Source organism: Tenrec ecaudatus, chromosome 12 (genome assembly GCF_050624435.1).
Source record: "Tenrec ecaudatus isolate mTenEca1 chromosome 12, mTenEca1.hap1, whole genome shotgun sequence".
Lineage (NCBI taxonomy): Eukaryota > Metazoa > Chordata > Mammalia > Afrosoricida > Tenrecidae > Tenrec > Tenrec ecaudatus.
The window spans coordinates 27,364,778-27,377,116 of NC_134541.1; the positions used below are offsets into that span (position 1 = coordinate 27,364,778).

Here is a 12,339-nt window from a genome sequence, read left to right on the forward strand (position 1 = left end):
TATTTTTAAGGGGTCCCAGTCATCTATTTTATTTTCTGACTAGCTAGAGTTTTGTTAATTTTGTTCATATTTTCAAAGAACAAATTTTTGCACTCACTAGTGTTTGTCTAGTATTTGTTTCTGTGCTGATACCTATTATTTCCTTCCCTCTGTTTGACTGGGCTTAGGTTGCTCCTTTGTTTCCTAGTATCCCAAGATGGAAGGTTAGGTCATTGATGTTTCTTTTTGACACAGTCATCCACAGCTGTAGTAGGTTTCCTTCTAAGCACTACTTTATTTGTTTTATAGAGAGTAAAGTGTACCAGGGACAGAAGAGAGGGGAAAATGGAAAATTAATGGTGATGAGCGAATCACATTGATTAAGGAAAAGATTTCATAGCCAGTTATTGTAATATCTGCCAATAAGTTGTACACTTATAGAGGTTCAACTGGAAAAAGCCACGATCTAGTTACAACAATCACACACACATACACACACACAGTGGAAGAGAAGCTGCCGAGTCTTCCATGTGCAAACAAAACGTGATGGGATTTGATTTCTTGGTTTGGAGGTTTAGAATCATGGTTTCATGGTTCCCAGTTAATTGACCTAGTTACATATTCGGTGCCTCTCTTGTACTTCTTAGTTCTATGTTCAGTGTCTGGAGTCTTAAAAGCTTGCAAGTAGTAGCTGTTCAAGATACATCAATTGTCTCTATTCACTTGGAACAACAGAAGAACAGTTGGGAACAGTAAGGGGATATGGAATGTATGGCTACTTGCCTCCATGGATAACTGCCTCCTTTGCCAAGAGGCCAGAAGACTAAGTAAGCATTACTTTAATTACATCTCATAACTTTTGGTATGTTGTTTTTGTTTCCATTTATCCTAAGATATTTTCTAACTTCCCTTGTGATTTCTTTCTTGATCCATTGCTTATTTAGGAATACGTTCTTTTAAAAAACATATCTTAATTGAATTTTTTATTGAGTTTTTCAGTGAGAGTTACACAGCAAATTTGATTCTCACTTAGCTAAGTATTTTTCTACACATACTGCTCAGTGACATTGGTTACCTTTTCCACATGGCATCAACATTCTCAATTTTTTTTTCCTGTTCTGGTTACCTGCCTCTCCTGACCTCTTGTTTGTTGTAGAATAAATGTTGACTGTCCCAAATAGATGGCAATACACAAACATACACGTATATAAAAGAGGAGCCCTGGTGGTGTAGTGGCTACACATTGGGTTAGTAACACAAGGTCTGCAGATTGAAACCACCAGCAGTTCTGTGGGAGAAAGAGTGGGCTTTCTACTCCAGTAATTTTCCTTTAAAATTGGAAAATTACAGGGGCAGTTGTACCCTGTCCTATAAGGTCACTATGAGTCAGCATTGATTTCATAGCAGTGAGTTTGTTTTTTATATACATAAAAGGAGCACAATACTCAAAGGGTACATTGTTTACTTTATTAAGACTATTTAATTAAAAGGTGACCTCCATGAGTAGTTCAAAGAGTATCTCAAAGTAGTAGGCTTGGGACTTGTCAGGTCTCTAATAGGCCAGTAAGTTTGGACTTTAAAAAAGACTTTGAGTTTTGCTCCAGTTTTCTCCATCTTGGGGACCATGTATGGTAACCTGGTCAGAATGGTCAGTTGTCATATCCAGGCATATCCACTTCTGATCTCTGAATAGGTGATGCTGTGGTTTGTGTAGCCAAGTGGTTCCTAAAGATTGTTTCTTCTTTGACTCTCTGATTTCCATCTTTCTCTTTTGCTCCAGATGAGTAAAGATAAATAATCATCTTAGGTGGCTGCTCAGTATGCTGATCCTGTGAGATGTTTCATTATGTCTGGGAGATAATCATGTCTGTGCTGCCTGTGTGCTTTACTCTATGTATAGAGGTGCATTACACACACACACACACACACACACACACACATTTATTCGTGAATTCCCCCAAAGCTCTTTTTCCCGACCAAGTACTAACCAGGCCCGACCCTGCTTAGCTTCAGACTAGATCAGGCGCGTTCGGTGGTATGGCCATAGACACCCCAAAATTTCTTTCTCTTGTTTATTTCCAATTTAATTCCACTGGGATAAAAAAAAAAACATACTTTGAATGGCTTCATACTTTTTAAGCTATTGATTAAGACTTGTTTCATGATCTATCCTTGAAAATGGTCCATGTATGCTTACAAAGAATATGCCTTCTGTGGTTGTGGGACAGTGTGATCCATAGGTGTGTGCTAGGTCTTGTTGGTTTATAGTGCTGCTCAGGTCTTCTAAGACGTTCATGATATTCTGTCATTACTTAAAGTGGGAAGCAAGACTCCAACTATTATTGTTAATTTTTTTATTTATCATATCAATTCTGTTTTGCTTCATTTCTTGGGTTCTACTGTTAGGTAAATAAAAGTTTATAATTGTTACGTCTTCCTGATAGATGAGCCTTTTCATTAATATAAAATGTCCTTCATTATCTTGCATAACTTTTTTGTGTTGAAATTATTTTGTCTTATATTTATATAGCCACTGTATCTGTTTTATGGTTGCTTTTGCCATTCTTTTCATTTTTAACTGATTTTTATCTTTGAATGTAATGTGTGTCGCCTGTAGACACCATAAAATTGCATCTTGATTTATTTTTCTTTTTATTAAACCCAGTCTGATACTGTCTGCCTTTTGAATTGTTCGTTTAACCCACTGACACTTAATGAATCAAATGGCTCAGTTCATATCTGCTATTTCACTTTTGGTTTTCTCTGTCTCATGTTGTTTGTGTTTAAAGTTTTTTGTCTTGTTGCTTTGTTCCTTTTACTGCCTATTTTATATTAAGTCATGTTTTCTAGTGACCATTACAACACAATTATTTTCAACTATATTTTAAACGTTCTTTTCTTAGTGGTTGTGTTGAAGCTTACCAAATATATCTTAACTGATTAGAATCTATTCCAAAGCTATAGCTTTTTTTAGTTATTGCTTTTTAATAACAACAACCATCATTGCATATGTACAATGATTTGCAGTTTTTAAATTACTTTTGTCTCCATTATGCTGTATTATCCTTACACTGGCAACATCAGGTAAAGAGGGCATGCATTTCAATTTCCATTTTATAGAAGAGAAAGCAGAAAGTGGTAAGGTAAAGTGACTTGCACAAGCACACAGCAATATGTTGGCAGAATCAAAACTACAACTCAGGTTACATTCATTCACTCAAATGCTTGTTCTGTCATACAAATTTCTTGAAAACGTATTTCTAAAATTAGCCGTGGATGATTCATGGCAATGTTCACTTTCCATTAGTATTGAGCAGTTACTTTGTATCAGTCCTGAGACAGGTGATATCATTTCTGCCTTTGGAGAATCACATTTCGGGAGAGAAGACACAAATTACTAGTGGGCGCTGACATTATAATGAGAATTTGAAGACATGCTTTAGAAGCACAGAGTAGGGGAAAGTAAGTACGTATGGGAGATTCATGGGTAGTTTCAAAGAGGAGCTGGCATTTGAATTGGGTTTCAAAAGATAAATAGGGGCACCAGGGAGAGGAAGGAAAGGGAATATGACCAGAATGGACATTGTGTATTTGGGAAAGTAAGAGTGGCACTAGAAAAAGGTTCCAAAAGAGACAGGGATTGAAGATGAAGCTAGGGAAAAGACAGGTTCATGTGGGATTGTGGAGTGCCTTGAAGGTCATAGTTGCTTGGATTTTATTGCTATGGACAGTGGGAGAACGAAGAAATTCTGGAGGCAGGTCTACTTTATAATGAACATTCTGATGGCAAATTTATGGTAGAATTTTTGTGTTATTAAGTGCCATAGAATCAGTCCTAACTCATAGTGACCCTTTATGTACCACAAAACAAACACCATCCAGTCCTGAACCACGTTCACAGTCATTGCTATGCTCAATCCCATGAGTATAGCCATTGTGTCAGACCATCTCACGGAGGATCTTTCTCTTTTCCTCTGACCTACTTTACGAAGCATGATGTCCTTCTCTGAGACTGGTTCCTTCTAATAACATGACCAAAGGATGTGAAACAAAGTCTTACCCTCCCCACTTCTCAGGAGCATTCTGGCTAGAAGAGGCTAAGTGAGGATGTGGTTCTGGCAGTGCAAACTATAGGCTGTGGTGGCCTGAGCAACTGTAGAGTCAGCCTTAATGAAAGGAAGTAATGCAACATCTCAGAACCTGAGTAGATTTGACTCATAATCCGATGTTCCTCTTTTCTCCAGACGGACTTCCTCCCACTTGATCCTTTCCCTTTTGCTCCCCAGATTGGCATAAAGCCTAATCTGGCCTTGACCTAGGTGATGTACAGATAAAACCTTTAGGCCCAGAGTGGGCCTCAACCTAAGTCCCCTTTAAACAATGCACCTGAAAGAGGTGCTTTCTATTCACCAAATTTGTACCAATTAAAGATCAAACGTCTTCACCAGACCTCAGATACAATACAGTGAAGACGTTCCAATCTCATTTCCCATTGTTCCTACCTTTCTAGTCTCATTTTTCGCCATGCTCCTATTCTCCAACCACATTGAACTAGTTAGCCTTCCTAAATTTTACTTTTTTCTAACTCTTGTCTTCATTTAACCTGTTCTATATGTATGTGATCATATATGACTTATGCACATATCACACCTGCTTTTTCAGATTCTTCTGATTTCCTCAGTGTAAGAGGAAAACCGCATAAATCCTAGAGCAGGAAAGCCTGCGTTTGAATCCTGGCTCTGCCATTTACTTTCTTCACTTGTTCTCTCTGAGCATGTTACCTAATATAAAGTGAAAAGGACATATATATTTAGTCAGTCCGTATTAAATACTATCATTCAAGTTAAATAATTCCAGAAACCATAATGCAATAACTGAATAATAGTAAGTCACAACATAGTACATTTAACTTCTAGTTCTTAGGACACAGTGCCTTGTATTGTTCATGTTTGTATATGTTTTATTTTCCCAAGTACAAAGCATACCCCTGAAGAAGGATGGTATACCTTCTAAAGCAAATAGCATTAAGCCTTGTCCATGGAGGTTGCTGATAAACATTTACTGAAAAGGTAGATTAATTGATAGTGATAGATGTAGTGAGCATTTGTTTGTTTGGTGTTTTGGTTGCCCAGCAACAGAAACTCTTCTTTTCTGTGAGTCTTAATGGAAGATACTTGTCACGTCCCACAAGGGTAGCCAAAGGTACCCAAAGCTTCCTTTTTCCCATCTTTCGGCTCAGGCAAAAAGAGAATATGATTTCAGCTTGCTTATTTGGATGTTCCTACCCAGGGCTTGAACAAATGATGTGGATATACAGAGGACAAGGTAGAATTTATTTAAGATAGAAGCAAATAGGTTACCCAGGAAAGGTGTTATTTAATAAAGAAAAAGTGAAGAAGGAAAAAAGGAATTCTAAGGAAGTCAACATTTCTAGGGTAAGTTAATTAAAATGACATAGTCAAAAGAATTAAAAAAGAATGGACAGAGCAGTTAACATTTTTAGATGAACTATATTTCAAGAGTTTAGGTCTTGTTTTTTTAAAAAAACCACAGATGAGGGTTTGGTCAGGAGAGCTCTCTTGGAGCAGTTTATAGAGAAGTCAGACTGAGGTGGGTTGAAGGGTTGAGTGGGAGATGAGGAAGTAAAGGCAAAAGGTATAGGCTAGTTCTCCATAAGCTTTTACAAAGTAATGACAATAATAATGCTTTATACATGAGAAAGGAATTTATTAAATATTATTATAAGTTAATTGACTAATAACACCTCATTTCCATATAACTTGGGATTTACATTTCCACTATTTCTCTGCCTATGCCTATGATATCAGTGTCCTTTCCCAAGCGTGACAACATCCGGCAGCATTCATGTTGCTGGTTGTTTGTTTTTTTTTAGGGGTGGGGGTGAGGTGGTAGTTATAGAGAGTTGGTTTTATTCAGTAGTGTTTTGAATGCCTCAGGTGATTCTGTAAGTCTCTGGAGGCTGAGCCATTGACACTGTCCCAGCTTCATCATGTGTTTTCCACGGAGAAATAAACATTCACTTCTCAATTTGACAAAGTATGCAAGTTCTCAGGCTCTTAGCAAACGAAACATTCTGCCCAGGTAGCCCCTCTTGACATCAAATCTCTTGGTAAGTAGAGCTGGGAGAAGAAAGGTGTTCTACTCCAAACTGTCTTGGATAGTGTAGCCAGGGAGGCTGGCTTTGCAATGAGCTGAGACTGTCCTGGGCCAGCCCCCATCAAGCCAACCCTTTCTTGGAGGTGAGGGGAGTTGGAGAGTAATTAACACCGCCGTCCACCTGTGCACAGGAAGATGCCCACAGCCACACCGGTGATGATGAAGCTGCCCACCAAGACGCCCAGGACCAGCGAGGTGTAGGAACGGCCTGTCTGGCTCCCTGCAGAATATGCTGAGAATTAGCCTGAAGAAATAGGCTCCCAAGGAGTCCCTAGTTTGAATCAAACTCCCAGGGAATCTGCCCACTTCACCACCTGTCTTAACTTCTTTGTCCCAGACTCTGAGCCTAAGCCTTCTGTTGCTCAAGGTATTCATCCCTTTGATAAATCCAGGGTACGGAATGGCACTTATTAACCACGTAACTATCTTCTGGTTCTTTAATACTTCTTCCCTTACTATTATGGGTTTTATTTGTTTTACCTCATTAAGTATGTTAGGTTTGCATATGTTCATTTGTATACTTAAGATCATTCAGTACATGAAAGTCAGAAACTGTAACAGGGGTTACAGTTCCCTGAGGGTAGGGAAGAGAGGTGCGGGAAGGGGGAGCTGATAGCATTGATGATTGTATAATGCCAATCGATGGGACGGAATAATAGAATTGTATGTGAATGGATATAGTGGATTGTGTATGACATGGCAAAAAAGAAGAAGACGGGTTCTTAGGGGGTGTAGTGGGGGCGGGAGGGGACAAAGAGGAGCTGATAGCAAGGTGTTCAAGAAAAAGGAAAATGTTTTGAAATTGATTGTGGTAGCAATTGTACAATACTGCTTGATGTGATTGAACTATGGAATGTTATGATACCTGTAAGAGCTCCAATAAGATGATTTTTTAAAAGTATTCATCCCATTGCCTAGAATCTACCATCTCCCAAAACACAGCCCCTAACCAACTAGTACCTGGTATGTTCTTCCTGGTATGTTCCTCCACATACTGCACACAGGTGTCCTGCAGGAACTCCAGCACGTCGTACCGAGTTTGATTGTGGGTGTTGAGCTCCTTGAGGGCGTAGGAGGCCACTTTGGAGGGTGTGTGGTCAAGTCCCACCCATGAAGCTGTCTCTGGCTGGAAGTTCGCAAAGGCACTCCCATTCACAGCCACCTCGAAGAAGACGCGGGCTTTGGAACCCTGCGGAGGCAGTTCGCAGCCCAGGAAGCAGCGGATAATCAGAGGAACTGTGGGTAGGAAGTTCAGGGTCAGGGGACAGGGCCAGGTGAGGGTGCCAGGCATGAACTATGACCTCAATGGGGAAGAGCACATGGCAGGGGGTGAAGGTTGGGGTAAGAGTCAGTGAATGTGAGGAGTGGAGGGTCTGGGAATTGTGGGGAGAAGCATTCCAGTGATCTGGGAAGACAAGAGGTTAGTTGTGAGGAGAAGTTATCTCCGGTAAAGATTTACAGCCCCGGAAACCCAATACACTGTCTCTATGAGTAGGAACCGACTGGATGGCAGGTTCTTTTATTTTTAAGGAACTATAAAGAACAAGAGAGTTAAAGGGGAAAAAAGAACAAGAGAGGCTATGAGATAAAGGAGTTTCTGGGTACAAAATGAGGGAGAGATGAAATCGGGGACTTTAAGGAAAAGGGGTGAGGGGTTGTGAGAGAAAGCCTGGGGAGCTACCGCGATGCAGTCAAGCTTCTGTGAAGAGAAGAAGGTGGAGGATCAAAGGTAAAATGCTGGGGGAGCCGTGGGCGAAGGAAGGGGTCTTCGAGGGAAAGGGGTTAGAGGACTTTAAGTGAGGGGTGTGGAATTTTCCGGGAATTGTCGGAAGCCAGTTTATGTGAGGGCACAGAACCTGACTAACGATGGTCTCCCAAGCCAGAGGCCGGCTAGGATAATGTCCGCAGCAAGAGGGCTTGAGGGAGGGCCTCGTCGGCGAGGGAGCCCCGCTGGGGCAGCTGCTTCACTCCAGCTTGGCGCTCTCCTCAGCAAGGCTCAGGCACCAAAGAACGCTCGGGGCAGCTCCGCCCCCGGTGGCCACGCCCACGGGGAAAAGCCCTCCCACAGGACCCCCCACCCCCGCGCTGGCTAGTCCCGCCCACAGGGCGTGACCGGCCCTTTCCAGCCACGCCCATCGCCCGCCCCTGGCTCCGCCCCCCGGCGCGCGTGCACTCACAGGCCAAGCCCCGCTCTAAGTTCACCAGCTGCACGAGGCCGGTGAAGGCCCTCAGGTAATTGTGCAGGGTCTTCTCGGTGCGTGCCCAACTCTCTGGCTCCTCCAAGGGCTGCAGCTGGAGGATCGTGACGTTGGATTGTGGGCCGTCCAACGTGTGCGTCAGCTGCCCGCCCAGCGACGCGTTGCCCCGGTACCACACTTGAGAGGGGTCATGGAAGTAGGCAAACTGGAACATGTGGAGACTTCGTGAGCCTGAGGGCAGAAGGCAGCGCGCGTGTTGGGGCCTCAGCCGGCATAGGAGTGGGGGGCACGCCCCCGGGGACAATAATCCCCTGCCCAGACGCCGGCCACCCACTTTCTTGGCCCACCACAGCCCCCATCTGATGCTTACAGTAGTAATCATCCCAAGGGGCAGGGCAGGGCAGGGGCTATTCTCCTCAGTGAACAGATGAGGGAACTGAGACCCGAAGAAAAGAAGTCGTCTGCCCCGAGGTAATCTGCCAGTGAGTGAGTCAGGCATTTATTGCCATACCACCCCCATTTCTGGTAGGTCAACAAATCCCGACCTACAAAAATAAAATTCCAATTTCGTCTCCTGTTTTCTAACTCCCTTGCCCACTGCACTCTTAGGGACCCATCAATTTCCTTCTGAACTGAGGGATGAACTTTTCCTGTCCCATCACTGCCATATTTCAAGCTTTCTAATCGAGCTCTAAGTGACTTAGCCTCCAGCTTAAAGTCCTGCAGTGTGCTTGCTTCCATCAATCATGCTGATAATAGCCAACAGCTATCGCATGCTTATGATCTAGACACTGTTAAACGCACTACACATATTATTTGTACCTTCTAATAATTTAATGCAATGGCTACTGTTATTAACTCTATATGGGAAATTGAAGCCCAAATGCTAGCTATCAGAGGCAGAGTTAACATGGGCAGCCTGAATCCCAGTACTCTTAGCCGCTCTGCCTTACCACTCTCCAGGTCATTGCCGTTGAGTTGATTCTGACTCACAGTGACGCCACAGAACATTAGAACTGGTCTATAGGGTTTTCAAGGCCATCAATCTAGAAAGCACATTGCCTCTTCTTTATGTCTTCGGAGCAGGCTCTGGGTTTGAACTGCCAAGCAGCGCAACTTTTAACCCACGGGCACTACCAGGGCTCCTCTGCCTCACTGCTATGCTATCGAATATCTGTCCCCAAAATCAAATCCAAAGTCTTCAGCCGGGCATTCAAGGCTACTGCTAAAGAGGGCCCAATGGCCTTTTCCAGTCTCTTCCTTGTGCTTAGATACCACACAACTCCACATTTCTCATGCTGCCTCTTGGGTGACATGTGAATTGCGTGTCAGCATTGCTTTCTCTGCCTGCCTTTTCCTGCCCATTAGATGTCTTAGTCATACTTCAGGACCCAGTTCAGTTTGCATCTGTTTCCTGGGAGAAGCTTTCCTAACGGCCCTCCTAGTTTTCCCTCCCAGACACCGAGGGTCTGTTTTAGGGATGTGTGTCTCCTCTACGCCCACGTCTCTTACCCCCACATACAGCCTACCCTGGGCTCCCCGGGATTCAGGAACCACGTCTGCTTATCTCTGCTTCCTGCACTAGTCAGGGCCTGACCGGTGGAGTTCGTTCCTGAAGAATGTTGGAGGAGCGGATGAGCCTGGGTTGCAAGTCTGCGTGAGCATGTGGCTTGTCCATGTTCACATTTGAGAAGTTGCGCTCTGAGCCAGTAGGTGTGCGTATGTGTGTGGGGGGAGGGGGGACCCTAGACAAGGTTCTTCACTGCTCTGGGACCTGATCGCTTCCTCTGTAAAATGCAGATAAAATGATTTACCTAGTGGGGGCTTTGCAGGGATCAACTGAGTCAGTATGTGTATTTGCCGTAGGGAACGTGCACTGATTCTTGGTTACTGTTCACGCTCTCTGAGGAGGGAACTGAAGCTATAGGGACTAGGGGAGAGGAGAAAGGAGACTCCTATGCAACAACAATGTGGGGCAGTGACCCCGCTTCTCCACTCAAACAAGCCCCTCCCGGCAGCCTGATCACCCGAGAGTTCTTCCATAGCCTACAGTCCTTTGTTCCCCAAGTTTCACTTCCCCAGCGGCACCCAGTCTCTCTTCATTGACCCTTAGGGCTCCTCTACTACTTCACCTCTATCAGCTCATCTTCCTCAGGAGTCATCCATCTGTTCGCCCCCTGTAGCCCCATCCCCTCCATCCCTCTTCTCATCTCTGCGTCTCCATCTCTCTTCCTTAAACTCACCCCTATCCACCATCACCCTCATCTTTCCCTTGTCAGACGTCATCCCATCTCTCCCTTCTCCTCCAGGCTGATTCCCTCACCTTGTCTACCTACTCCTTTCCCACTTTCCCGCTTGTCCTGTTTGAGCCTCCACATCCATGTCCCCTTTTCCAGGTGCTGCACTGTATCTCCCTCACCTTAACTGACACACACCAGACTCTGGGAGCCTGCCTGTCCCGTAGAGAAAGAAACCCAGCTGACTGCAGACACAAACACTGGGATGAGCTCCCTTCTGGCCCGGTCGACCCTGAGACGCCCCTGAACCATCCCCAGGCAGGAGTCCCCACTCACCATCTGAGGCTTCCTGGCTACAAAGGGCCCAGCGGGGCAGGAGCAACAGAGACAGCAGTGGCAGCAATGTTGTCAACATCCTGAAGCTGAGGCTCCTGACTCAACTTGGATTCCTGGCTCCGGCTCGGCTCTGCAGGCGCGGGACTTCTGCTAGCTGCAGCCTAGGGGATAGAGTGAAGGCTGTGTGGAAGGGCGGAGGCAGATCGCAGGGTGCTGGAAGGAGGCCAAGGCAGTGGAGGAAGAAGAGGGCGTCAGGCTCTTAAAAAGTTATTCCTACTCTGTCTCATTTCCTACTGCAGAGCCGCCAGCCTCCCTCTGCCCTCCCCTTGCCCCGCCCTGCCGAGAGCCCTCCTGCTCAGACCTGCCTTTTACCTCCTCCCAGGGCCGCCCCTGAGGATGGAGAGCGGAAAAGGCGGAGAGAAGGGGGATTGGGGGGGAGGGGGAGGGTAGACTTGGGAAGAAGTCCTGCCCTCTTTGACTCAGGGGGTAGGGCGTCCAGATCAGCAGGTTAAGGATTGGGGAAACTGGGGTCTGCAGAGGTGCAGGAACTTGCCCAAAGTTTACACATCACAATGGTGACTGATCCAGGATTAGCATGGCAATTACACAACCAGGGATGGCTGCTCTCAAAAGTTGTCATGAAATGAGTACAATGCTACTCACATCAGTATTTCTTATAATAGGGGAGAGCGTGGACCATCTATATGAATGTCAATAGAGAGTGGGGTACATAGCCATGGTTTTCACACTGTAGTCACAGGCAAGTGGCTAAGGAACTCAATTTAGCCGACCATAATCCCCTTTCCCCCTTCTTTTTAATGAAATCAAACCGAATGGAAACTTTTAGTGCCTCATCCTTCGTTGGCTAAGTATTGTCTTGAATCGTCCTGCTCTTGAAAAGTTGTGTGTGTAGGTTTTGACTTAGTGTTTCAGTATGTTTCTTTCTGGGAGACCGGGGAAAATGTGTTTCTTCCTCCAGGAAGCATGCACACAAGTTTGGAAGCTATTCCCCAAACCATGATGAATCCATGCCATGGAATAGTCAGAAGAATGCCCTTCCTGGGTGGGGATGGAAGGGTGGGAATGTTCTACAATGGATATGGTGATGATTGTACAGTTTTCCTTGATATAATTGAACTATTGAAGTGCATGCTATGTAAATTATGTGCCAATAAAACTTAAAAATAGTAAAAAGTAAACTAATACCGTAAAAAAATAAACTAATACCGTTTATTATCATATTCCTTAGAGCTGCCTGAAATTGTATGAATAATTTATGTACTTGTTGTCTGAATGCCCCTCCAGAATGTAAATTCCACGAAGAACAAAGTGATTCATTTTGTTTGTATCTGTGCCTAAAACAGTGCCCATCACTTAATAAGTATCTGCTAAACGAAAGACTACACAGGGTC

At 44.3% G+C, this 12,339-nt stretch overlaps 1 protein-coding gene across 1 annotated transcript; it reads right to left on the reverse strand.

Annotated features, from left to right (window-relative positions):
* Positions 1-5,685: 5,685 nt before the first annotated feature.
* On the reverse strand, positions 5,686-11,245 carry PROCR (protein C receptor). The gene is made up of 4 exons (XM_075563724.1): positions 10,928-11,245; positions 8,334-8,585; positions 7,117-7,392; positions 5,686-6,376 (listed from the first exon to the last, which is right to left on the reverse strand). The coding sequence occupies exons 1-4, from the start codon at positions 11,004-11,006 to the stop codon at positions 6,261-6,263; spliced, it is 723 nt and encodes a 240-aa protein (XP_075419839.1). The 5' UTR covers positions 11,007-11,245; the 3' UTR covers positions 5,686-6,260.
* Between the last annotated feature and the right edge of the window lie 1,094 nt (positions 11,246-12,339).

What these genes read in the sequence shown, in the direction of transcription:
- PROCR (XM_075563724.1), bottom strand. Translation starts at nt 11,006, where the DNA reads ATGTTGACAACATTGCTGCCACTGCTGTCTCTGTTGCTCCTGCCCCGC. An exon ending in TAGCCAGGAAGCCTCAGATG is followed by an intron (nt 8,586 to 10,927) that starts GTGAGTGGGGAC and finishes TTCTGCCCTCAG; the next exon opens with GCTCACGAAGTCTCCACATG. An exon ending in CTTAGAGCGGGGCTTGGCCT is followed by an intron (nt 7,393 to 8,333) that starts GTGAGTGCACGC and finishes TCCTACCCACAG; the next exon opens with TTCCTCTGATTATCCGCTGC.